This window comes from Erpetoichthys calabaricus, chromosome 7 (genome assembly GCF_900747795.2).
Source record: "Erpetoichthys calabaricus chromosome 7, fErpCal1.3, whole genome shotgun sequence".
In the NCBI taxonomy this organism is placed as follows: domain Eukaryota; kingdom Metazoa; phylum Chordata; class Cladistia; order Polypteriformes; family Polypteridae; genus Erpetoichthys; species Erpetoichthys calabaricus.
In genome coordinates this window covers 101,681,805-101,708,885 of record NC_041400.2, presented here as the reverse complement: position 1 = coordinate 101,708,885, position 27,081 = coordinate 101,681,805, and the positions used below count along the sequence as shown (strand labels likewise).

Genomic DNA, 27,081 nt, shown 5'->3' with positions numbered 1-27,081 from the left:
TCATCAAAAAAAACGCTCTGCAGAAATTATTTGTGTATTGTAGATAGATGACTTGGATTCTGTACTGTCAGAACAAAATGGCATCAGCGCAAAAACATGTACTAAAAACAGCATAACTTCAGCATTGTATGCAACTAGCTTTCTTTTAACAGTAATGTAGAAAATGATCATGTATAGAGTGTTCATATAGTCATTACTTGTGCTTTTCACAATTTAAGTAACAAAAAAGAGGATGATGAAGTTTTTCTGAAAATAAATTTAGCCTACTGGCACACAAGCCTCCACCAGGATCGAATTTTGGGATTTTTTTTTTCAGCACTAGAGCAATTTCAGTGGCACAAAACACAATTATTTTGGAATAATCATCATAATTGCTAGTTTAGCATACCATAGGCAACATTTCATTAATAATAAATACTCAAAGAACTAAAGAAAAGATAAAACATTAAGATAAGTAAAATATTTACTCAAAGCTTAAGTTTATTGTCACATGTGCAGAGTACAGTGAAATTCTATTACTAGTAAATTGTGATCCTTACTTTGAAACCTCTGGATTCGTCATTTCTGAGAATTGTATTGTTGAAAATTCTACATTTCACCATCCAACCCAAGACTTAAGATTAACAGATTTAAGAACGCTTTCTCCCAGGCTATTAAAATTTTGATCAGTATCATTTTAGAGCATAAAACAGAGACACACTGACTTTGCATTGGTCTGCTGCACTTAATGGTGGTAATAAAATTTATTTTGCTTAATTGACATTGGAAGAGCTTAATTACCTTCACAAGCAGTCAAAAGCTAAAAAAAATTTACATAATGAAGACAAATCTGAATGAATTGCTGTAAACACATTAATTTTAGTAAAGGATACAATAACATGAATGCAATTGTTTCCTTTGCCCACAAAGAATATTTACCTTCAAAGAAATAAAAGACAAAAAGTGCTGTTTGGTGAAATAAGCTGAGCAACACACTTAATACACATTTGTTTTGGTAGAATTTGTGGAAAAAAAGTTTGTTTATAACTCATGTCAAACACACTCACACATCCAGATATCTACGTGGAATTGAATAGTCAATGTTCCTCAATTTGCTTTCCTTTTTTCAAATTAGTTTTCAAGTACAGTGTTGAACAATTCTGACCACATAAAATGAGATATTCTGAATATTCCAAAACTCAATTAGTTCCGTTTTAGGTAAGCAATACAACATATCTCTTGTTATTTAAGCCTGGAGATTTTAAGTCAGCCCTGCATAACACAGTAAACACATAAATGTTACTGACATTTTAGCCTTGTTAACAGAGCATTGCATTAAAGGAATTCACTTTTCTATTTACAATAGTGCATCATGGTATTGGACAGAAATGAGTGCAAGTGCTCATTTGTGACTGTTAATTCTTTATCACTTATTTATCTGTACACCTTTTTAATAACAAAATTAAAACAACATTGCTCTCAATGTATTCAATGTGATATACAAAACAATGTATAAACAGAATGTAACATATGTTGGATTTAGAGGCCTGGAGTTTAAGACATTTGGGAAGCACGTAAAAAGCTATTTCTATATTTGGATTACAAAGTGTTCACCATTTTTGTTTGCAAAGAAGTGATGATTGTTATCTGAATATTTCTTTTGAAAGTCATTTCCTGTTAAAAGATTTCTAAGTCATTTGAATTATACATGTCTACAGCATCTTCTGTATCTATTGCAGTCTCTGTGTGACCTTCATGAGAATCTTCTAAAGAAGCGAGCGCTTCATTAGTGTCACTGGCAAAAGTCTCTCTTGAAGCATCATCATGTTCCTGCAGGTTGAGGGTCTTAATAGCCTGTTTCATTTTCTTCCCTAGTACCTGGCGTCGCCGCTTCTTGGCAGCTTTTTTGTTTGCATATTCTTTCTGAGTTTCATCAATGAATATTTCCTGAAAAGATACACAATTTATTAAAACATAAATCATCTAAATATTGGGTTGCCAGAAGCAAAAAGAATTTTTAAAGCTTGTTTCACATTGCACAAAGCAGATACAGTATGCAGAATTTGTATTTTAGCTCTCAACAATTAGTGCTGCACTTATGTAGCTTTACACATGCATTGCTATAACTAACCTTTTGAAATGAAAACTGAAATGTTCTTGTGATAAACAAGGAAAAATATTAAGGACACAGTGCACATTAGGTTAACTGGTAACTCTAAATTGCAATTGTGAGTGAGTGGATAGGACTTGTAGTGGACTAGCACACTGTTCAGAGCTGGTTTACTGCATTACACCCAGTGCTACCATGATGACATAAACAAGACATTCAGCAGAATCTTTGCTTATAAAGTGTCAATTAAATGCACACATTAAGTACTGAGATCTGTTAAGGTTTGTTATGATGCCATGCACTGTACGTAACAGCTTTGACAGGACTAGTATCATAGGAACCATCAATTCTGCCTTGGAAGAACTGCATAGCAAACTACTATGTAAGCATAAAAAAAAAAAAAAGATTTAAGACAGGAGTATTCTTTGGGTATTTGCAGTGACTTCAGAAAGGATTCAGACCCATTCACTTTATGTTTTGTTATGATGAAGCCTTATGCTAAAATTGTTTCAATTCACTTTTGCCCACCATCAAATGACAAATACCCAAGAATGACAAACTGAAAAACAGGATTATAGTACTTTTTGCAAATGAATTAAAAAATTAAAACTGAAATACCACATTGAAATGAATATTAAGATCTTTGGCTATGTCACTTAAAATTTGACACTTGAAATTATGTCTAATCTGCACTAATGGAGATTTTTACTCAAAGAAAAAAAGAAGTCTTACAACATGCCTTTCTATAGTAAATCATCACATCAAAGGGCATTACAGTTAACAGATTATACAGAGAGACAAAGAAAAAGAGTGAACTATAACACTGGAGAAAAAAACGATGCTTACTTTAATCTGTTTATGGGATATGCTTGGAGTGTTTTTCAACAAGTTTAGATACACACCCCCAGGTGTCCTCCTCCTGCTACCATCCTGAATGAAAGGAAAAAAAACACTTGAATCAATATATCATATTTGTTATAGTCAAATAAACATATTGTAAGGTACACAAGTCTGAATAATTACTAATTCATGTTAAAATTCAGGATAGTTTAACCATGTCATTTTTGCCCAAGAATATCAAAACTGCCAAAATTCAAAAGTCACATTTTTCCTATCATTGTAGACATAACACTGTTAAACATTATAGAATATGCAATTTATAAAATAATAAAGTGAAAAGAGACACTTTATCAGCCAACATAGTAGTTCAACAATACTAAAAAGTGCGAGTGTGCGATTAAACTATTTCTTTTTGGAGGAAGGGTCACGTATAGTGGGTTTGCAATTTTTTCCTTTCTGCCATCTTTCAGCATTCACCCTGTTAATGAATTCAATGGTATAGCCTGACAACTTCCCGTATAGCCTGACAACTTTCTTTCAAAGTATTGACCAAAAAAATCTAACCTTTAATTTAAATAAAAGAATTGAAAGGAAAAAAATATCTATTATATTAAAAAAATCCTGGGACGAGACGAGACTTTTTCAGAGAGATACTTTCAAGTCCCGCGAGACGAGACTTTGTACCAAGAGATTTAACCATGCCCGGGGCCGGAAATAAATGACAAAGAGTAGATGACAAAGTAGAACATCATAAAGAGGTTCAAAAATGTTGGCGCAATACACATGCAGAGCAGGTTAGATATAACGAAAGTACTAAAATTCGAAAGTCTCAAAAAAATGATAGTAAAGATCGCAGTAGTGCAAACAGAAATTATTACTCGGTGAAATAACGGAACAGCTAAAAGAGATCGAATATATTGTTCGGATTTAAACTTTATGTCGGAGACTTGTAGATCATCTAATTTGTGTTGCCATCAGGAAAAAGTAGTGTTTCTTCCCAAAGAAGAGGTGTATCCGTGAGAATTAAAAGATTTGTTGTTTGGTGAAAGTAAAATCCACATACATGAGCGGCAGAGACACGAAGTGGCTGGTGCGTAGCGCAGGACGGGGGTTGGCAAGCGATGCAAGCAGGGGGCAAAGCCCTCTAGTTTTATCATAAAACACATTTTTTCTTTAATATATGTCTGCCACAATTATTGGCATCCCTTAACACTTTGTGTAGTTCCTCTCTGCTAAGGTGACAGCTCGGAGTCTTCTCCTATAATATGGTTTAATGAGGCCAGAGAACACATTTCAAGGGATTTGAAACCATTGCTCTATACAGAATCTATTTAGATGCTTCACATTCTTAGGTCCATGTTTGTACTAGTGTTCTCTACAGCTTATCTCACAGGTGTACAATTGGGTTTGGGTTAGGGGAACGGGACAGCCATGACAAAGCCTTGATTTTGTGGTCTTTGAACCATTTTTGTGTTGATTTTGAGTTGTGCTTCAATTCATTGTTCTGCAGGAAGGTTGAACCACAGTCCAATTTAATCTTTCTGGCAGAGGCAGTCAGGTTTTAAATCAATATCAACTGATACTTGGGAGTCCATGATGCAATATATCCTAACAATTTTGACCAGGGTCTTTGGCAGAAAAGCAGCCAAACAACATAAAGGATCCAATACCACGCTTCATAATAGGCAAGTGGTACTTTTCTGCATGCCAGTTTCTCCCTTTATGCCAAAGCCACCTCTAGTGTTTGTTGCTAAAAAGCTCAATTTCTGTCTCATCCGAGCATAAAAATTGATCACATTGAAAGATCCAATGTTTGGCAAACTGTTGGCACTTGATTTTTTTGTTTGATGACAACAGAGGCGTGTTTCTGGCAACCCTGTTGAAGGGGCAGTATAGACATACAGTACATCCTCTTCCAGGCTAACTCTCAAAAATCTATACTTGCTTTAAAACTTATTGTCCCACTATTGGAAATGGTCATTTTTTCAATTGTTTTGTTATTTTTAGTAGGCATTTCCTGATTTGGGCAGCTCAACAACTGTTTGACGAACATCATTATTGTGTTTTAAGATCTATCACATTGGAATGGAAGAGTAACGGAATTTGGTCTGTGTGTCACTTTATATTTATATACTGGTGAAACAAGAAGTCATTCAAGTGTTTCTACCGACTCACAATGACCTTAAAAATATTAATTGGAATATACTTCAGTTAGATTTTAGTCATATGACCTTCTGGGATTAGGAATAATTTTTCCATAAATATTTGGGAAAAATATTTATAAGAATTTTTCAATTAAATTATTTTACTTTAGTTAAAGGTTAGATTTTTTTTATAAATGACTGATGAAGATTAACAAAAACTTTTAAAAATAAAAACTGAGCCCATTTTGCTTTTACTTGTCAATATTAGTAGAGGAAACTGTACCACCACTTAATTAAGCTTTTACAGGCTGTAAGAAATATAAATTGTTAGTACTGTAATAGATTCACACTACAGTAATCCCTCCTCCATCGCGGGGGTTGCGTTCCAGAGCCACCCGTGAAATAAGAAAATCCGCGAAGTAGAAACCATATGTTTATATGGTTATTTTTATATTGTCATGCTTGGGTCACAGATTTGCGCAGAAACACAGGAGGTTGTAGAGAGACAGGAACGTTATTCAAACACTGCAAACAAACATTTGTCTCTTTTTCAAAAGTTTAAACTGTGCTCCATGACAAGACAGAGATGACAGTTCAGTCTCACAATTAAAAGAATGCAAACATATCTTCCTCTTCAAAGGAGCAAACAATTCAATAGGGCTGTTTGGCTTGTAAGTATGCGAAGCACCGCGGCAGAAAGCTGTTGAAGGCGGCAGCTCACACCCCCTCGTCAGGAGCAGAGAGACAGAGAGAGAGAGAGACAGATAAAAAAAATCAATACGTGCCCTTTGAGCTTTTAAGTATGCGAAGCACCGTGCAGCATACTTAAAAGCTGCACACAGAAGGTAGCAACGTGAAGATAATCTTTCAGCATTTTTAGACAAGCGTCCGTATCGTCTAGGTGTGCGAACAGCCCCCCTGCTCATATCACACCCCCTACATCAGGATCACAGATAGTCAGCGCAAGAGAGAGAGAAAGAAAAGTAAGTTGGGTAGCTTCTCAGCCATCTGCCAATAGCGTCCCTTGTATGAAATCAACTGGGCAAACCAACTGAGGAAGCATGTACCAGAAATTAAAAGACCCATTGTCCGCAGAAACCCGCGAAGCAGCGAAAAATCCGCGATATATATTTAAATATGCTAACATATAAAATCCGCGATGGAGTGAAGCCGCGAAAGGCGAAGCGCGATATAGCGAGGGATTACTGTATAGCACCAATGATTCAATTAATGCCTGTTGGTTTACCTTAACAAGAGGCTACTCTTGTACTACAATGTGTTGCAATATTGCCTCCGATACAATACAGTAATCCCTCGCTATATCGCGCTTCGCCCTTCGCGGCTTCACTCCATCGCGGATTTTATATGTAAGCATATTTAAATATATATCGCGGATTTTTCGCTGCTTCGCGGGTTTCTGAGGACAATGGGTCTTTTAATTTCTGGTACATGCTTCCTCAGTTGGTTTGCCCAGTTGATTTCATACAAGGGACGCTATTGGCAGATGGCTGAGAAGCTACCCAACTTACTTTTCTTTCTCTCTCTCTTGCGCTGACTATCTGTGATCCTGACGTAGGGGGTGTGAGCAGGGGGGCTGTTCGCACACCTAGACGATACGGACGCTCGTCTAAAAATGTTGAAAGATTATCTTCACGTTGCTACCTTCTGTGTGCAGCTTTTAAGTATGCTGCACAGTGCTTCGCATACTTAAAAGCTCAAAGGGCACGTATTGATTTTTTTATCTGTCTCTCTCTGCTCCTGAAGGAGGGGGTGTGAGCTGCCGCCTTCAACAGCTTTGTGCCGTGGTGCTTCGCATACTTAAAAGCAAACAGCCCTATTGATTTATTTGCTCCTTTGAAGAGGAAGATATGTTTGCATTCTTTTAATTGTGAGACAGAACTGTCATCTCTGTCTTGTCATGGAGCACAGTTTAAACTTTTGAAAAAGAGACAAATGTTTGTTTGCAATGTTTGAATAACGTTCCTATCTCTCTACAACCTCCTATGTTTCTGCGCAAATCTGTGACCCAAGCATGACAATATAAAAATAACCATATAAATATATGGTTTCTACTTCGCGGATTTTCTTATTTTGCGGGTGGCTCTGGAACGCAACCCCCGCGATGGAGGAGGGATTACTGTATATGCAATTTAAACAAGTGCACTTTGTATAAATACTAATATAGCTCTACAACAGTTGTTTTCAACCTCCAGTCAGCTGCACATGAACATTCAGTCTGGACAAGCTCCTAAATGTTACAAACATTCAATCACAAATTATTTTCATTGGTCTTTCTTGAACACACTTATATTTAGATCTTTAACAAAGAATTATCTGTAAAGGCACATAATCCTCTTATAATTTGCAGAGGTATAAATTAAATACATTTCACTTAGGGACACTTAATTTTACCCCAATACAAAGACTAAACAACTACAAATTCAAAAAAAAAAAAAAAAAAAAAAAAACCAATCAGGTGTGTTGTCAACTTAGGTTTTAGTTCAGCATTGCTAAGACACAGCCAATAGAGTGGCATATTACATTCAAAAATAAATGCAAAATACCGCATTTTCCACTGCTCATTTAGAAGGTTGTTCCCATGCTTCCCACTCACTTTTGAGACATGGAAACTAAATGTGCACTTTCACCAAGGTTGTATGTGAAAACTGTATCTAAAGAAATCTCTGCTTTCAAGATTTCACCTTTAAATTTAAAAGAAACATGTTGAAGTGTGACGATGCGTGTTCTCTTCAGGCTCCCAACGTCCGTATGGGAGTCCTGAACCCAACACCGTCAGTAATGTCACCGAGATGAGCTGACAAATGGGGACAAATCTCACATAAAGCCAGGGGATACATTCAAAGGTGAAAAAGTGCTTTTATTAAAACAATCAAAACAAAGTACAGTGTCCAAAGTTCCATAAATAAATCCATAAAACAAGGGTCCAGTGAGAATAAAAACCAACAATAAATAAATCCGTAAAACACAAGATTAATATATGCAGTAATTAAAACGCAGTCTCTCCTTACTCTCCAGCACTCTTCCCATTGCACCTTCTGCTGCTGGAGAACCAACAACCACGAGCTCCTTCAGTTAACCTCCGTCTTGGCCTCCATCAGGAGGTCACTGCCAGACCACCAAGGTCAACTCTCCTCCCTCAATCCTTCGCGCACCTGCAGTCGCTCCTCAGATCCTTCGGGAGGGCACCTCTCCTGCTCACCCCACTCACTCATACATTCAGCCCCCAGAGCGCATCAGCATAACGCTCCTTCACGGGGCCCCAGCTCATGGCATCTCCACCTTCCAGGTGCCCGGATCGTCACCACCTGACTGCTGTTTTCTGACCTTTTACCGCATTCGCTTTTCTCTCTCCATCAACCTTTCTCCTTCCCTTACATCCTCCATGATTTCTCTCTCCGATTTATCCACCCCACTCTTGTATACATCCATCTATATATATACACACCGACGGGTGCCTCCGTGGGCGCAGCGCCTTAATTACACGCTGCAGGAAGCCAATGAAGCAAACAAGAACGATTGCACTCACACATGCAGATGCGACTCGCTCCGATCACCTCATTAACTCCCCGCGGTCGTGCAATCACGCCCACGGAGAGCGGCATGGCTATACCGATTTAAAAACAGACTTTTTTTTTTTTTTTTTTTTTTTTCCAGAAGCCGCGGACCCACTATACCACAGAAGTAAGCATTTTTTTTTCTTCTTAAGGCTATCTTATATGGAGCGCCTGAAGTTCCAAAAAGCAGCGTCTTTTTAATCTTGTGGAAACAAGATTTTATGGCCACAAGTAATATCCTGAGATCACAAGTAATATATTCTGTAAGTAATATATGAATGTTGTATAGACAAAATATTGTGATGGATATCGAGGGGTGAAGGAAATGATGTGCCATGGTCTTGCTTTTGTTGCTACCTTATGGAATTTGAGGTCAGGGAAAGCGAACAAAACACTGCTCTGCCGACCAGCATCTACTGGAGCCACAATAAATAAGGAAAATATATGTAGCTTATTAACTGAGCTTGCATGCACTTGTTTTACAAGTTTGCACTTTTTCCTGCAGTGTGCCAAATTATGTCATGTTTTTGGGCACAAAGAGTAACTTCCAATCATAACTTTGTTGTGCTGTCATAATAAAGAAATAGTAGGGATAAATTGGCTTTGTTCAGGGTGGGGGCACCAAGTTTCATAACAAAACATATCTTTTGGTGTTCCCATTTATAAATGGCAAATCTGTGCAAAGTTTGGTATTAATTTGCATGCCTGGGTTAGGGGCACCGACTACATTTTTGACTTAAAGCTTATACTCTTCCTCTATATAAACAGGGAAACTGCTAAATTTGGCAGAGATGAAAGGTTCAATGGTGTGGGTTCGCAACCAGACAAAAATATGCATATTCTGCTATATATATTAGATTATTCTAGATAACGTAAGAAAGCTCACAATTTTGTTTAAGCATTTATCATCATCTTCAAAGGGATTATATTGAAAAATAAAACAGAGCAATAGCTTCAGCCTGATTTGAGGTGAGATTCTTCTTCCCAGCATAAGTCATTCAAATGACCAAATTCTGCTGGCTCTGATAGATATGTCTGACTACAGTAAAAGAAAAAAAGCAAACTAACTGAAAACAGAGTTTACCTATAAGTTGGAACTAGCTTTGATTAATGATTTTGTCAAAGCAAAAACAGCCACATATGAAATACATTATATTAAAATGTCTGATTGTTTGCTCTGCACAACTAATATGAAATTAGATATAGAAATAGATATTTTAAAAAGTCAGTAGACAGTAAGAGTAACGATTGAAACAACCTATACCACTTACCAATGTGTAAATTCCACCATTCTGCTCTATTTCTGTAGTTTCCATTAATAATTCAATTGCTTTCTTTTTTCCAATGGTTTTTACTACTCTCTCAATGAGCTCCTTTTTAGGTTCCCTTAACCTATAAACAGATTAATAAAATTAATACACCATCAATAAACAGTATGTTTAAATGTGACCAAAACCAGTATGGATTGTTATTATAGCAAAATCTCTAAAAACGATTAATTCATTTAAAAAAACAATCCACTATATTCAAAAACAATTAATGGCATTATTATTATTTTCATGATAGACTGACAATATTTTAAAATGTTAGGCTGCTGGTAGTACATAAAAAAATGCAATAAAAACGAGGTAATGACCATCCAGTAATGTGAATATGAAACATGCAAAACATTCTGACCTTATTTACTGGTTGACAATTCTACTACAGACAAAGGCTGATCTCACAAAGAAAGATCCACAGGTAAATTTAGATGTACATATTAATGTGTTATGTGTCACAAATGAGTTGCTATGAAAATTGCTTAAATATCGGAAAATAATTTTTAAAATATATATATTTTAATTTTGTCAATGTCTTTTCCTTATCCAGTGTAAGATATGATTTTACATTCTGGAAATAAATAAGGAGCAATAAATTGCAACATACTGAAGAACTGAACTGCAGTACTTAATATTCTGATTTTCTTTTTATGTAATAAAAATATTATCTTTTTTATTTTTGTTTTATTCTACTGATTTTATTTGAAGAGGATAACAATCCATATGATCAAGACTAACTTTTACAGCACAGAAAATAACATTACATACCATCAAGTCAAACTTAATAAACCAGAATTCATCTTCCACCTGAGAGAAAGACTAAAAATATAGTATCATACTGTGAACCCAAGAAACTAATCATTATTTTATCTCAGGGTTCAATGGAAATTCCAGATCCTAATATTCAGTAATGATCTGCAAACACTCATGCATAGGATAATTTAATATTAGTTTTTATTTTTAATGACTAGTAACTGTGTTTCGTTGCTCCCTTTAAATTTGTGTACTGTTTCTTATAGAAAACAGTATTAAGATTTAAAAAATATAGATTATAGATATAGATTACATAGGTTAAAATAGACAGCATGTAACTGTTTAAAGGATCAAACCTTCAGGTTTGGCCTATTGCATTTTGAGGTTAAATACAACAGACAGTGTAAGGTGTACATAAACCCAATCCTTATTTCAGAACAATTAAGAAAATGTACGGAGTAGACTACCTATGTGACAATTTTAAGACTGCAAAATCAACTTGAAGAAGATAACTGGTGGACTTGCCAGTGTGCAACCAAGTTAGTGATTGGGAGGATGTTCAGTGGGTAATTATCCATTATTTGCTTCAGTTTCATTTCCATATTTGTACTTACTTTTGAAAGCTGGTATCGGAAGCGAATTCACGTAAAGACTTTCAGCTTGAATTCAAGGAGTTTAACTCAAATATTGTATGAGCTGTTTGGAAAATAGACATTTTTATACATTGTCACCCTATTTACAGGGGCTCAAAAGTATTTGGACAAAACAATCATAAATATAATGATCATTGTCAATATTTGGTTGAATCTGTCTTCTGTTCTTTTTCCTGTTTTCTGTGCTGGCGATCTGTGCCACCACCACCCGATCAAAGCACCGTGATGTCCCTACATTAATGGATTAAAGACCAGAAGTCCACATGACCATCATCATCAAGTCCTTCCATGAGAACCCAGAATACAATGAGGACTGATTGATGTCATTTATGTTAGGTAGAATGCCTAGAGGGTGCTGGGTGGTTTCGTGACCTGGAACCCATGCAGATTTTATTTATTCTCCAGCCATCTGGAGTTTTTTTGTTTTTTCTGTCCTCCCTGGCCATCTGACCTTACTTTTATTCTATGTTAATTAGTGTTCTCTTATTTTAATTCATATTTTGTCTTTTTTCCCCTCTTTCTTCATCATGTAAAGCACCTTGAGCTACATTATTTGTATGAAAATGTGCTATATAAATAAATGTTGTTGTTTTTGTTGTTGAAAGTCCTTTCCAGTCAATGACTGCCTGAAGTCTGGAACCCATGGTCATCTAAAAGTGCTGACTTTCCACCCTAGTCATACTTTGCCAGGCCTTTACTGCAGCGGTCTTCAGTTGCTGCTTGTTCACTGGACTTTCAGCCATTAGTTTTTTCTTCAGCAAGTGAAATCCATGTCCAATTAGGCTGCGGTCATTTGATTGACTTAGCCATTGAAAAATATTCCACTTTGCCTTGAAAAACACTTGGCTTGCTTTTACAGTGCGTTTTGGCTCATTGTCCCTCTATACTGTGAAGCTGCATAACAGTTTTGCAGCATTTGGCTGAATCTGAGCAGATAGTATAGCCCTATACACATCAGAAATCATCCTGCTACTTCTGCCAGCAGTCATATCATCAATAAACATCATTGACCGACTTCCATTCACAGCCATACAAGATCATGTCATAAAACTGCCTTCGCCATGTTTCAAAAATGGTATGGTATTCATCAGATTATGAGCCATTTCCTCCCTTCTCCATTCACATCTCTTTCCATCATTCTGGTACATACTGGTCTTAGTTTCCTTTGTCTAAAGAAAATTGTTCCAGAACTGGACAGGCTTTTAAAAATTGTTTTCTTGCAAATTCTAATCTGTCCTTCCTATGTTTAAGTTCCACCAGTGTTTGCACCTTGTGGCAGACCCTCTGTCTTTACTTTTGCGAAGTCTTCTCTTGATTGTAGACTTTGGCAATGATAGGTCTACCTCCCAGAGTGTGTACTTGATTTGTGTAAATTTTGTTAAGGGGTTCTTCTGCACCAAGGACAGAATTCTGGTGTTGCCGAGTTCACCAGTGTGTTCCTTCTTTTTAAAAATGTATCACTCTAAAGGGTTTGTTTTGTTTTCTCAGCCTAATGAAAGACTGTTTTTACTTGCATGGACATCGGTTTAGATCTCATATGGACAGCTCACAGTGACAGCTTCCAAATGCAAATTCCACACTTGGAACTAATTCCAGACCTTTTACCTGCTTAATAGTTAATGAAATAATGAGGGAACTGCTCCCACTTGGTTGTGGAACAGCCTGTCAGTCAAATGTCCATATACAGTGGGGCAAAAACGTATTTAGTCAGCCACCAATTGTGCAAGTTCTCCCACTTAAAAAGATGAGCGCGGCCTGTAATTTTCATCATAGGTATACCTCAACTATGAGAGACAAAATGAGGAAAAAAAATCCAGAAAATCACATTGTCTGATTTTAAAGAATTTATTTGCAAATTATGGTGGAAAATAAGTATTTGGTCACCTACAAACAAGCAAGATTTCTGGCTCTCACAGACCTGTAACTTCTTCTGTAAGAGGCTCCTCTGTCCTCCACTCGTTACCTGTATTAATGGCACCTGTTTGAACTCGTTATCAATATAAAAGACACCTGTCCACAACCTCAAACAGTCACACTCCAAACTCCACTATGGCCAAGACCAAAAAGCTGTCAAAGAACACCAGAAACAAAATTGTAGACCTGCACCAGGCTGGGAAGACTGAATCTGCAATAGGTAAGCAGCTTGGTGTGAAGAAATCAAATGTGGGAGCAATTATTAGAAAATGGAAGACATACAAGACCACTGATAATCTCCCTCGATCTGGGGCTCCACGCAAGATCTCACCCCGTGGGGTCAAAATGATCACAAGAACGGTGAGCAAAAATCCCAGAACCACACGGGGGGACCTATTGAATGACCTGCAGAGAGCTGGGACCAAAGGCTACCATCAGTAACACACTACGCCGCCAGGGACTCAAATCCTGCAGTGCCAGACGTGTCCCCCTGCTTAAGCCAGTACATATGCAGGCCCGTCTGAAGTTTGCTAGAGAGCATTTGGATGATCCAGAAGAGGATTGGGAGAATGTCATATGGTCAGATGAAACCAAAATAGAACTTTTTGGTAAAAACTCTACTCGTCGTGTTTGGAGGAGAAAGAATGCTGAGTTGCATCCAAAGAACACCATACCTACTGTAAAGCATGGGGGTGGAAACATCAGGGTTTGGGGCTGTTTTTCTGCAAAGGGACCAGGACAACTGATCCGTGTAAAGGAAAAAATGAATGGGGCCATGTATTGTCAGATTTTGAGTGAAAACCTCCTTCCATCAGCAAGGGCATTGAAGATGAAACGTGGCTGGGTCTTTCAGCATGACAATGATCCCAAACACACCGCCCGGGTAACGAAGGAGTGGATTTGTAAGAAGCATTTCAAGGTCCTGGAGTGGCCTAGCCAGTCTCCAGATCCTCCAAAGATTTTCTATGGGGTTGAGGAGTTGAAAGTCCGTGTTGCCCAGCGACAGCCCCAAAACATCACTGCTCTAGAGGAGATCTGCATGGAGGAATGGGCCAAAATACCAGCAACAGTGTGTGAAAACCTTGTGAAGACTTACAGAAAACGTTTGACCTCTGTCATTGCCAACAAAGGGTATATAACAAAGTATTGAGATGAACTTTTGTTATTGACCAAATACTTTTTTTTCCACCATAATTTGCAAATAAATTCTTCAAAAAATCAGACAATGTGATTTTTCTGGATTTTTTTTTTCTCATTTTGTCTCTCATAGTTGAGGTATACCTATGATGAAAATTACAGGCCTCTCTCATCTTTTTAAGTGGGAGAACTTGCACAATTGGTGGCTAACTAAATACTTTTTGCCCCACTGTAACAGCTCATATGACATTTCTGGTAAACCCCTTCAATTAAAGCTGAAAGTCTACACTTCAATCATGTAATGCTTGCTGTATTTCAAATCCATTGTTGTGGCGTACAAAATCAAAATTATGAAAATTGTGTCACTGTCCAAATAAGTATGGACCTGACTGTATATACACAAAAGGCCAATAGCATAATGAGATTTTGCATTAACAACTTAAACTCCTTAAAAAAACAATCAAAGAAACAAACTGAAATGAACAAGATATATTCGGAACATTTTGCTATCAATTATAACGGTTTTGACACATTATTTATGACTTACGAAGGGTGTTCAGTTATAAAGAGGAATTTTCATGCTCTGTTCTTATAAAGAGTGCAAGGTAGACATGACTCACTGGACAAACACATGCATGTTTGAACTTGTTGTTAGTAATGCCAGCTGTTCTACCCCGCCGCCCCCTTCCTGTCAGTTATAAACAACTTGTCGGAGCTGGAGGTGCACAGTAGTGTTACGCAGCCAATTATTATATAATTTTTTGACAAATGAAGGTGTCATTCCATCTCAGATTTCTTCAAAACTTAAAAATTAGTTTGGGGATGAGGGTCTCTCTCGGTCTACAGTGAATGATTGGTGCAAGTCATGCAGAGAGGAACTATCATCTCATCGGTCTGGTTAAGGAATTTTTAGGAGGGAAGGAATGGGACAACATGCAGTCAAAAGACTTCTACTCATCTGGGATTAAGCTTACTGAGCACTGGAACAAGTGTATTGCATTGGAAGAAGACTACATAGAAATGTAGTGTGTAAATCAGGGGTGTCGAACTCCAGGGGCCTCATGTATAACGCTGTGTGTAGAATTCACACTAACATGACGTAAGCACAAAAGCATAAATGTTCGTACGCACAAACAAATCCAGATGCATAAATCTGTGCAAACTCCAACTTCCACGTTCTTCCGCTACATAAATCCCGGTCAGCATGAAAAGTAACGCACATGCACGCGCCAGTTGTCCCGCCTCGTCTCCTCCCAGAACTATGCCTCTTTGAGTATGCAAATCAATATAAATAGCCCTTAAGCCCAGCCTTCTGTGAAAAGACAATGGCAAAAACACAAGGGAAAATAGAAGAATTTCAGCGAATACCAAGTGGAGGCAAGGAAAAACATACTATTTGTTGGTTTAAACAATGGTATAAACAACAAAAGGAAGTTGATCGAGTGACATAGCATGTCGGAGAAACTCGAAAGCTCAAGTTCACAAAGTCGCACAGTGCCCCAAATAAAAAAAAGAAGTTGTCACATATCAAAGTCACCGTGAAAAGGCAAGTTGCAGCACACTGTCTGAATGTCATATGAAAGCTTATTAGGGTACAGAGAAGAAGGAGAAAAAAAAAAAAAAAAAAAAAAAGGACACAGTGTGGGGGGGAAAGCACGAAAAGTCAACTGTAATCTCGAAATTTCCACTTTAATCATGTAGTTTATTTTGTCATTAAAGTAGAATATCTTAAACGTCATCTTAAAATCGTTTAATTTACTAGTTTCTCAAATCCCATCGTAACTAAAGTAGCACGTTAAATGCTTTGTTTTGTATTTGATCTTCTATGTGCTATGTGTGAATCACTACGTGCTTCCGGGCTTTCTCTTCCTCCGACAGGACACAGAATACATTACATTCGTGATATTACAGCTCTCTGAATAATTAAAATGCTGAGATGTATGCGTGATATAATTTTCATGATGATAGGAGTTAAAGCATGTTATTAAACATGGGAACACGGTGACGCAGTGATTGTTCATGTCTCACGCAAGATGCTTGCTACGCCATGCGCGACCTTCAATGAAATACTTTATTGTAGCAGTACTGTCTCTTTCAAACGTACTAACCCCAAATTCCTGTCCTTACTTTTCTTTCTCCAAATACCCAATCGCCACACAATCAGCTCTGTAATAGACGTTAAGCCATCTGTAAGCTTAGAACACCGATTATTTAAAACTTTTACGGAACATTGAAATATCTTCGTAGTACGCATTTAATTATTCTATCCATCTATCCTTCCAGTGTCAGCATGAGGCAGGAACAATCCGTGAAAGGAGCACCAGCTCCTCGCTAGTGCTGCAACACTGTATCCTCACATGTTTAATTATTAACAATATAGATTAACTTCATTTAAATAAAGTTTTATCTGTATAATATAATAAACATTTTGCTGCATTTCATCTTAAAAATGATATTGTCATCATATGTAAATACGCGCTTTATAAAGTGGCTCAGGTTGTGCAATATTATAACTGTAGTGCAAGTTTACAGTGAGGTAATTGTACTTTTAAGTACAAACAGTTCCACAAGGAGCACTTGATGGACTGATTGAGTGCGCTTATAGTTCTTGGGATGAACCCGTTTCTGAACCGTGAGGTCCGTCCAGGAAAGGCTTTGAAGCTTTTGCCATGTGAGAGCAGTTCAAATAGGCAACATGGCTGAGGCAGCATGTGCTTGATGCTGTATACCGATAATTCTCTTTCCAATCAGCTGCTGTAGATCTGTGATTCCCCACTCAGATACAGTGATATAAATACTCTGAATGGTGCAGTGAGAGTAATATTGAAAAAGATGATCCACTATGGCAACCCCTAACGGAAGCAGCTGAAAGAAGTAAAAAAAAAAAAAAAAGTGCAGGGAGAGTAACAGCGCTAAAGCTGCTATGGTATTTGGCTATTCCCTGGATCATTATACTGTTACAGGTTAATTACAATCAGATGCCTTAAACTAATAAACAATATGCAGTTAGTTTCAGTATATATGATAAAGCCACGTCAGGGATGTGGATCTAAAAAAGAAAGGGTAACCACACAGGAACAGTAGCACTGCTTTGACGCTGGTGCCGCCAGTTTGCAAAACCGAGCAGAGAACTTGCATACGCCAGGGTTGGAGCTACTAATTTGAGTGTGGAAACATTTGTACGCAACATTTTTGTGCATACGCACTGTTTATACATGAGGCCCCAGGCCTGGGGGGCCGCAGGTTTTCATTCTAACCCTTTTCCTAATCAGTGATCAGTTTTCACTGCTAATTAAATTCTTTTTCCTTCATTTTAATAGCCCTGTTTTTAAGGATTCAGTCCTCTGAATTGATTCTTTTCTTCATTAAATGAATGCCAAACAAAAATGAGACGTGAAATGAGTCGACAGATAACCAGTTTAAATTGGGGCTTCATATTCCAACCAATTTCTTAATGAGAAGCTAATTCTTGTTGTTAATTAAACCCGTTATTTAATTCCATGGCTTGCTGCTGGTTTCATTCTGCCACAGCAGACATTTCAAAAACTGTTGATTTTATGTTTTTTCTAAGAGCACTGTCAAAAATTTTGGTGACCTTAACAGATCAACCTTACTGAGACCTTCACCTTTCTTTAATATCAGATATTGTGTGATGGGCACAAGTGAGCTGGTCACGTGGCAGCTTGTTTTATGTCACATTATTGTTTGACTGCTAATTAAGGAAAACAAACAACTAAGGGGCCTGAGTCACGTCATTTAAAATTAAGGCAAATGTATTTAATTAGCAACAAAAACTGGTCACGAATGAAGAAGATGGTTAGAATGAAAACCTACAGCAACTGCGGCCCACCAGGACTAGAGTGTAACACCCGTGGTGTAAGTTGTTTCATTGTATTCAATTCATAAAGTGTAGCTCATAAATTCCGGTTTATATTTGAATGCCCCTCGTACTTGGTTAATCCTTGGGGAGAAATTGTCTTTTTGTATGACCTTAGTTGGGTCACAGCACAGAGTCAGCCATAGTACACTGCCACTAGAGCAATTTTCAGGTTAAGGTCCTTGCACATGGGCACAATAGAGTAGGATCCCGTCTGGCATTAAAGGGATTTGAACCAGCAACTTTCCAGATACTAGCACAGATCCTTAGCTACAGAGCCACCATTCGGCCATATGTGATATGACCAAGGTATGCAAGGTCTTACAGCATACAAAAATATTTATTTTAAAGTCATTTGACAATATTTTAATTTGGATATTCAAATGAACACTAAAAAATAATGCTTAAAAGGTGAAATATAAAATGGATTACTTTTATGAATATTTGTTAGGCTTTAAGTAATAAAATAGTGTGGGGTATATTAAACTGAAAGTCTAAATCATGTATTAAAAAATAGTAACGTGTTATATTTGTCAGAATATAGGTCTTTTGATGGTGTGCACTGTGAAATAAGATATAAAAAATAATGATGCATCCAAATCAAAAGTATAAATGAATTTTACCGGTAAGTAATTTCATCTATGACCTTTTCTTCATCGTCATCTTCTGTGATCTCACAACGACCTTTGTAGTCCATTTCTTGTAATTTACCCAACCTGTCCTTTACAGGCCGTTTTCTCTTAAGATGCCCGGTACCATTTTCTTGTTCAGTTTTACCATCTGTTTTTCCATCCTGCATATACTCCTCCAGTTCTTCATCCAGCTTAGCCATCTCCTCGCCTGCTTGTTCCCGTCTTTCCTTTTCCATCAGCTTTCTTGCAAGAACATAATTGTAAGTCTCAGACTGCCGACAGCTCATGCTAATTTCTCCTTCCATTCCAAGAAAATCCAGCTCAGCAGCAACAGCTTCCTGATTCTGCTCTTGAACCACTGCACCCCAGATGTTGTTCACTTTGTGTCCTGGGGACTTTTGGGTAGCAGGTGGAAAGGAAAAAGCCACTGGCTGGGCTGGGGTGTTTGAACATTTCTGTCTCTTTCTTTTCCACAGAACTTTTTCTTCATCCGAGTCCGTATCACTATTGTCACTAGAGTCCATCCCAGCTGCACTACGATAATGGGTGACAGAGGCCACAGGTGGCTGAGGTTCACTTCTCTTTTGGAAAAACTGGGTATCAAAGGCAGGAGGGTGTGGTTTCTAAAAAGGCAGGAACAAAAAATAAAGTTATGCTTTAGTTATCTCCTTTGACCAAAATGTCCATAATAAGGTTCATGATGTATACAAGATCTTAATCCAAACTCTGTGATTTTCAGGGTTGATGGAGCCTATCTCAGCTAGCATCGAGCACAAAGCTGGAAAAAAACCTGGGCAGGGCGTACACACACACACACACCAACCACACAATAGGGGCAATTTAGGACTGTCAATCCACCTAATCTGCATGTCTTTAGACAGTGGGTGGAAACCCATGCAAAAACGGAGAGAACATGCAACATCCACACAGGGCGGACACGGAATGCGAACCTTTGTCTTTTTACTTCCACTGAGCCACTGTGCAACTCTCTATGTGATATTTGATAAGAGAACATGCAACATCCACACAGGGCGGACACGGAATGCGAACCTTTGTCTTTTTACTTCCACTGCGCCACTGTTCAACTCTCTATGTGATATTTGATAAACTATATGGAATATCAGAGAAATCTGCAATAAATAAAATTACTTAAGATTTTGCAGCATTAAAAACATGGGCCAATACCCATTTCACACTGAAAGAAAATTAGTTTTACTTTAAAGTGTATTAACTCTTTCGAGGCAGGTGTCGACTTACAACGACATATATTAGTGTCCTCCTGCAAAATGGATGCACTTAGCACTTCAATCTGCTGGGGACCGATCAGCTGATGTTACTACATCTCTTTCGTTTTTGATCTCCAGATCTCTTGCCTCAAATTTGGAGTGCAATAAGTCACAGTCCGATTCAGCAATAATACGCAAAACGTTTTCTACAGAGTATTTTGCTTTGCGCATTTGCTTTGCTCTCTCGCCAGATCCGCCTTTAGCTCCGTGCCTGCATGAAGACAACTCAGGTGGCTGGCAGCTGCTCTGCTGTGTGTTCCTGCCAGCTGCCTGAAAAAATATTCAGCCCTCAAAGAGTTAATAATTATAGTAAAACAATGCAATTACCGAAGGCCTGATCTGTTGCCTTTTTACAGGACGTAAAAAGTTGCATTTAGTTTAAGTAGTTTACTTGCATTTGACCACTTGTGCGCTCACAAGCTGACATTTTATGAACTGTGCAACAAATAATGCAATAAACCATATTTTTTAAATGAAGAAACAGAGAAATCACTTTACATTGGCTTTTTTTTTTTTTTTTTTTTGCATGTAACTCTTTGTTTCTGCAGCAAACCAACTTAATAAACGCCAATATTTTATTTTTGTATTTTATGCTACTCTTTTTCTGCAAAAATGTTGATAATCAGCCAAATGGTATGGGATCTCCTGTATAAACTCCTCTTTAAGCATGTCAAGAAACAGTTTAGATTAACTGCCTGTTTTTGTCTGGACAATTACATGACATAACTGAAAATTGGTATGACAAAATAATCATTACAAACAATTTACTTAGTTACTTTCCCTGTGATCCCTTATGACTGCACTTTGTAGTACATATAATCTTCAAGTCCCAAGCTCGATGATATGATCCCTGAAATTAAACGGAAGGCTATATAGGTCAGGAAATTAGTGTCTTTTTGCAGCATTTTTACCAATACATTCACATATATTTGCGACTTACAAAGGAGAACAATATAACTAAGTAAACATCATTCTGGGGACTGACTTGAAAGCAAATGTAACAGGACAAGATTACAAAATTGATCATCACAAGAGCCCAGAAAACTAAATACAACCTAGTTACAATTCTAAGATTACAAAACCTAGCAGGTAATATCAGTTAGACAGAAATTCAAACAAGAGTCTTCAAATGCTTCTTAAACACAGTGAGGGAGAGTTAGTGGTTCAGATGGAGGGGGCAGCTCCTTACGTTGTTCAATAGCAGACTTGAGTGGTCGAGAAGGAACACAGAACTGTTTCTCTCTCATAATACACACACACACACACACACACACTATATATATATCTGCATTATATATGCAGACTTGCTGACTACTTCGTAGGCAACCATCAAGTTTATGAACTTAATATGTACTGCTACACAAAGCCAGTGCAATGATCTACAGAGAGTAGTTACATGTGCCTGTCTCAGTTATTTGAACACCAGATGTACTGCTGCATTCTGACTCATCTAAAGTGACCTGGGGCCTCATGCATAACGCCGTGCGAAGAATTCACACTATAACATGGCATACGGACAAAAGCGGAAATGTGCTTATGCACAAAAAAGTCCAGATGCACAAATCTGTGTGAACGCCAACTTCCACGTTCTTTCACTACATAAATCCCGGTCAGCGTGAAAAGTAATGCACGTGCCTGCTGTCCCACCCCAACTCCTCCCAGAATTATGCCTCTTTGAATATGCAAATCAATATAAATAGCTCTTAAGCTCAGCCTTCTGTGAAAAGGCAAAGGCACGGGGGGAAATAGAAGAATTTCAGCGAATACCAAGTGCAGGCAAAGAAAAATGTACTACTTATTGGTTTAAACAGTGGTATAAACAACAAAAGGAAGTTGATTGAGTGACAGAGTGTCAGAGAAACTCGAAAGCTCAAGTTCACAAAGTTACAGAGTGCCCGTAATAAAAAACAAAAAGTTGTCAGATATCAAAGTCGTCGTGAAAAGGTGAGTCGTAGCCCACTATCTGAGTGTCATATGAAAGCTTATTAGGGTACAGAGTAAAAAAAATAGGCACACAGGGGGAAAAAAAGCACGAAATGTCAACTTTAATCTGTAACTTTCCACTTTAATCACATAGTTTATTTTGTCATTAAAGTAAAACATCATAAACTTCATCTTAAAATCGTTTAATTTACTAGTTTCTCAAATCCCATCATAACTAAAGTAGCACATTAAATGCTTTGTTTTGTATTTGATCTTCTATGTGCTATGTGTGTGAATCACTACGTGCTTCTTAAATGGGCTTTTTCTTCCTCCAACAGGACACAGAATACATTACATTCGTGTTATTACAGCTCTCTGAATAATTAAAATACTGAGATGTATATTTGATATCATTTTCATGATGCTAGGAATTAAAGCATGTTATTAAACATGGGAACACGGTGTCACAGTGATTGATCATAACTCACGCAAGATGCTTGCTGCGCCATGTACGACCTTCGATGAAATACTTTATTACAGCAGTACTGTCTCTTTCAAACGTACTAACCCCCAATTCCTGTCATTACTTTTTTCTCCAAATACCCAATCGCCACACAATCAGCTCTGTAATAGACGTTAAGCCATCTGTAAGCTTAGAATGCCGATTCTTCAAAACTTTTAAGGAACATTGAAATATCTTCATAGTACATGTTAAATTATTCTATCCATCCAATGTCACGCCAGTCCCAGCAATAATACAGCGCGAAGCAGGAACAATCCGTGAACAGAGCGCCAGCTCCTTGCTAGCACTGAGACACCGTGTCCTCACATGCTTATTTATTAACAAATATAGATTTAAATTAAGTTAAAAGTTTTATCTGTATAACATAATAAACATATTTTGCTGCATTTCATCTTAAAAATGATATCGTCATCATATGTAAATAATCGCTTTATAAAGTGGCTCAGGTTATGCAATATTATAACTGTACCGCAAGTTTACAGTGAGGTAATTGTACTTGCAAGTACAAACAGTTCTACAAGGAGCACTTGATGGACTGATTGAGTGCGTTTATAGTTCTTGAGATGAAACTGTTTCTGAACCACAAGGAAAGGCTCAGAAGCGTTTAACGTATGAGAGCAGTTCAATAGACAGCATGTCTGAGGCAGCATGTGCTTGACGCTGTATAACGATAATTCTCTTTCCGATCAGTTGCTGTACAGCTGTGATTCCACACTCGGATACAGTGGGATAAATACTCCAAGTGGTACAGTGAGAGTAATATGGAAAAAGATGATCCGCTGTGGCAACCCCTAATGGGAGCAGCTGAAAGGAGAAGAAGGAGGTGCAGTGAGAGTAACAACACTAAAGCACCTATGGTATTTAGAACAGTTTGACCATTCTATGGACCATTATATTGTTACAGGTTAATTACAATCAGATGCATTAAACTAATAAACAATATGCGGTTAATTTCAGTGCATTTATAAAGCCGCATCAGGGATGTGGATCTAAATAAGAAAGGGAAACCACACTGGAACAGTAGCACTGCTTTGATGTTTGGTGCCGCCTGTCTGCAAAACAGAGCGAAGAACTTGCATACGGCAGGGTATGAGCTACCGTGGAAATGTGCATGGCTTTACACGAAGTTTAGGTTTTATACATCATGATTTGAACGTAAAAACGTTCGTACGCAACATTTTTGTGCGTACGCACCTTTTATACATGAGACCCCTTGTGACATGTCGGCATTCTGCCAGCAGACAGCTGCACTAGTTCAGGTGTGACAAGGCCAAAGAACTGACCAGAGGTTGTGCTACATATTCTGTCAGATACTGTCTGATCTGGCAGATATTGTCCAGAGTGAATCTGCAAGGCCAATATTGCATGTGGTAAAGAAAATCAAACAAAAAAAATAATCCAGCTGCAGCAAAGGAAGAAAATCAGTACCACAATTCACAGATTGAAGTTTTAATTATTGGTGATCAGATTAGATAAAAACAAATCACTGCAGGAAAAAGAAGGTATAAAAAAATCATGTACAAGAGAAACAGAGTCAAATTCAGCAAAATAAAACAATATTCACAAACCAAAATTCTGTTTCAATATTTAAACATAAATCTTAGTAACATTTGCTAAAACAAAAGAGCATCAATACCTTCAAAAATACATCAGAAAAATAAATAACTTTATTTTCCTTTGTTGAACTGGCTGTGTGCTATGGATCATTGTTGTGTTGCAAGCTGAAATTCCTTAGTAATTAGTAAATTAGTATTACAACAAATATGAGTTCAACCATGGTCTTATCAAACTACACAATATTTTGTCCCACATGGTTTTTGGGGACTGAATGTGTCCTACAAAAAGGTGATTTTCTTTTTTGTGAAAAATTGTTTCCATCTTGCTACCCTACTCTTACAGTTAATATCTGCAATAGATAGATAGATAGATTTTATTTGTCACCAAAGGGAAAGCAGAACTTTACAGAAGTTAAAGAGAGAGAAGGAGAAATATATATACTGGAGAAATGCTGCAATCAAGAGGTAGCAAGATGGTCAGACCTATCCAGATGTTTATTTGAGGGTGTTAACATTTGAGTAAAGCTGGTCCAGCTTGTTCTGTCCGAAAAATTAACAATACGTACAGTCTTTCCAAGTTAAACCTTACATTCCTGAATCTCCTTTAAGTTTACCATTGCCCTTTTAGCAGTCTCACTAGTGAGCTCTTCCTTGACCTTGCTCTGTCACCACTTTCAGAGGAAGGTCCTAAAACTTTGCAATGTTAAATAGGTGTCAAATTTGCTCCATTTATTATTAGCGGTCTTCATTGTTCATTTGCTTTTAAAATTCTGTTCTCTCTCTCACTCCCAATCTGTACTTTGCAATAAAAAGATCTACTAGATTTTTTGTTAGTTCTTTTAAGACCATAGTTATTGCTGTATGATGCAACAAAGAAACTTCCAGTGAAATCCTACAAGATCTGTGGATTGTATTTAGGGCTAAAAAGAATCACCTCAGGTTTTGTGAAATGAAGGTAAATTACCAAATCTAAGCACAGTTATAACATTCATTATAAATGTTGTATACACAACCAATAAGCATTTAATCATTTTCTGTAAAATTATAGCCAACAAAGTTTTAAGTTTAGCTAAACAGAGAAGATCTTATTACCATTAAAAAAGGGCGAAGATTATTTGCCTTGAATTCCTCCGAGCTTGAATTATGTAAAGCCCAAAGTCTAGTCTGGTTGTTTGGCTTTCAACACACATCATCCCAGCCTGCTACACCAAACCTGGTTAATTCAATTTAGAGTTACATGCTTCTTTAGAATGAGACAAGCTAGAAATAGGCTAAGTGAAAACAATTAACCCATTTAATAAACACATCCTGATCAGGGTGCCAGTGAGCAGAAACCATAGCAGGCAACAAAAGTCCGGAAATCATTTAATACTGGCCGATAGTTTCTAATTTGGGTTTAAAGTTTTTGGTAAAAGTAAACTACCATCCTCCTCTATATCAAAACAGTCAAGTTTTTGTGTACGTTTTGCAGACCGTTTCCAAACCCCTCTAGCTACCTATATATGCAACTCATATTTAAAAGCAATATCTGTAATTGTACAATTATCAATAATTATCTCACACCATCTTGCCAGTCAGTGATACCTAAAGTTTGGATTTTTTTTTTTTTTTTGACAAGATGGAAAAAAAAATGTTACAATTCCAAACATTTTTAAATGCAAACACAGCAAAATTGAAAATACCTATTATGCAAGCTCTTAAGATATATTTGATGTTCAGTAGACTTTAAGGATAACCTGAGAGATGGGGTTGGACACGTGAAAAATTCTAGCCAGATATGCCTCAGTAGTTCACAAGGCACCCCTACTCTTGTCTATTGTCGCACTCTACTAATCACCAGAATATATGCATAGCCTTATACTGTTAGAACAAAACATTTAAAATGAGTTTGAGATTGCAAAATATGATTGTTTCTTCGTGCTATATATCTGTCAAAAGATATTTATTTACACGAATCCATTGCAAAATGAAAGCCTAGGGCATCAAAAGTATTCATTCAAGCAAACGCAGCAAAAGTTGGGCTTCAAATATTTTCAGACATTAAACATACAAAAGATCGCGCTCTGTTCTAAAATTGCCTCTACTAGTTTACTATTAAGGCGTCCTTAGTATACCTAGATGAAAAAATGATATGCGATACTAGGCCACCACAGGATAACCGTCAATTTAGAGAATACATTTCAATAACTCTTGGCATTTTACTTACACAACAGTCGTCTTAAGACAAAATATTTTGACCAGTACGTAAAGGAATGGATCATGCGAATGCTTTTCATGTCTGTCGATGTTATAACAGCAATGCATGCAACAATATTTAAATTGCATTCATCATGGAAGGCGTAAAAGGTTGACACACGTAATAGTTAAAAGCGTATAAAATATTGTATGTGTCAGCAAAGAAAAGGGACATTTACGCAGATCGTGCAACTAACGGATTTGCAAACAAAATCTTCCGCGATGGCGCATAAGTCACTTTACAATTTCAGAGAACTTGTTTTTTGCAATACCACAGAGAAAAGCGATCGAACTCCTTATAAACTTGTCTGTTTACCTGCGCCTGATCTTCAGTTGCGAGTTTCATCTCTGAATCTGAGTGAGAGTCAGAGAGCTCCCCATCTTCCAAGTCTTCCATTCTGTCGGCGTAAAAAGACGTGAATACGACCCAGGCAGTAATAACATGACTTCTCTGCGGTACGGCGGGAAAGAGGAAATATTTCCGGGTCATCGCTTCAGATTTCAATAGCCAATCGTGTAAATACCACAAATACAATTTTGACTGTTAAAACGTTTGCAAACCTTTAAAGAAATGCTTAAGTTGGAAATCATTTAGTATTACGATAAATTGTACTTGCCAGTTAGT

At 37.4% G+C, this 27,081-nt stretch overlaps 2 protein-coding genes across 3 annotated transcripts in view; one reads left to right on the top strand and one right to left on the bottom strand.

Moving 5' to 3' along the window:
- Nucleotides 1–27,081, top strand: part of c7h5orf63 (chromosome 7 C5orf63 homolog) — a 389,765-nt gene that overhangs the window by 284,670 nt on the left and 78,014 nt on the right. The gene's annotated exons all lie outside the window — the stretch shown is intronic.
- Nucleotides 461–26,906, bottom strand: phax (phosphorylated adaptor for RNA export). The gene is made up of 5 exons (XM_028805217.2): nucleotides 26,773–26,906; nucleotides 18,925–19,556; nucleotides 9,920–10,040; nucleotides 2,936–3,019; nucleotides 461–1,926 (listed from the first exon to the last, which is right to left on the bottom strand). Exons 1-5 carry the CDS (start codon nucleotides 26,851–26,853, stop codon nucleotides 1,657–1,659), a joined length of 1,188 nt encoding a protein of 395 aa, XP_028661050.1. The 5' UTR covers nucleotides 26,854–26,906; the 3' UTR covers nucleotides 461–1,656.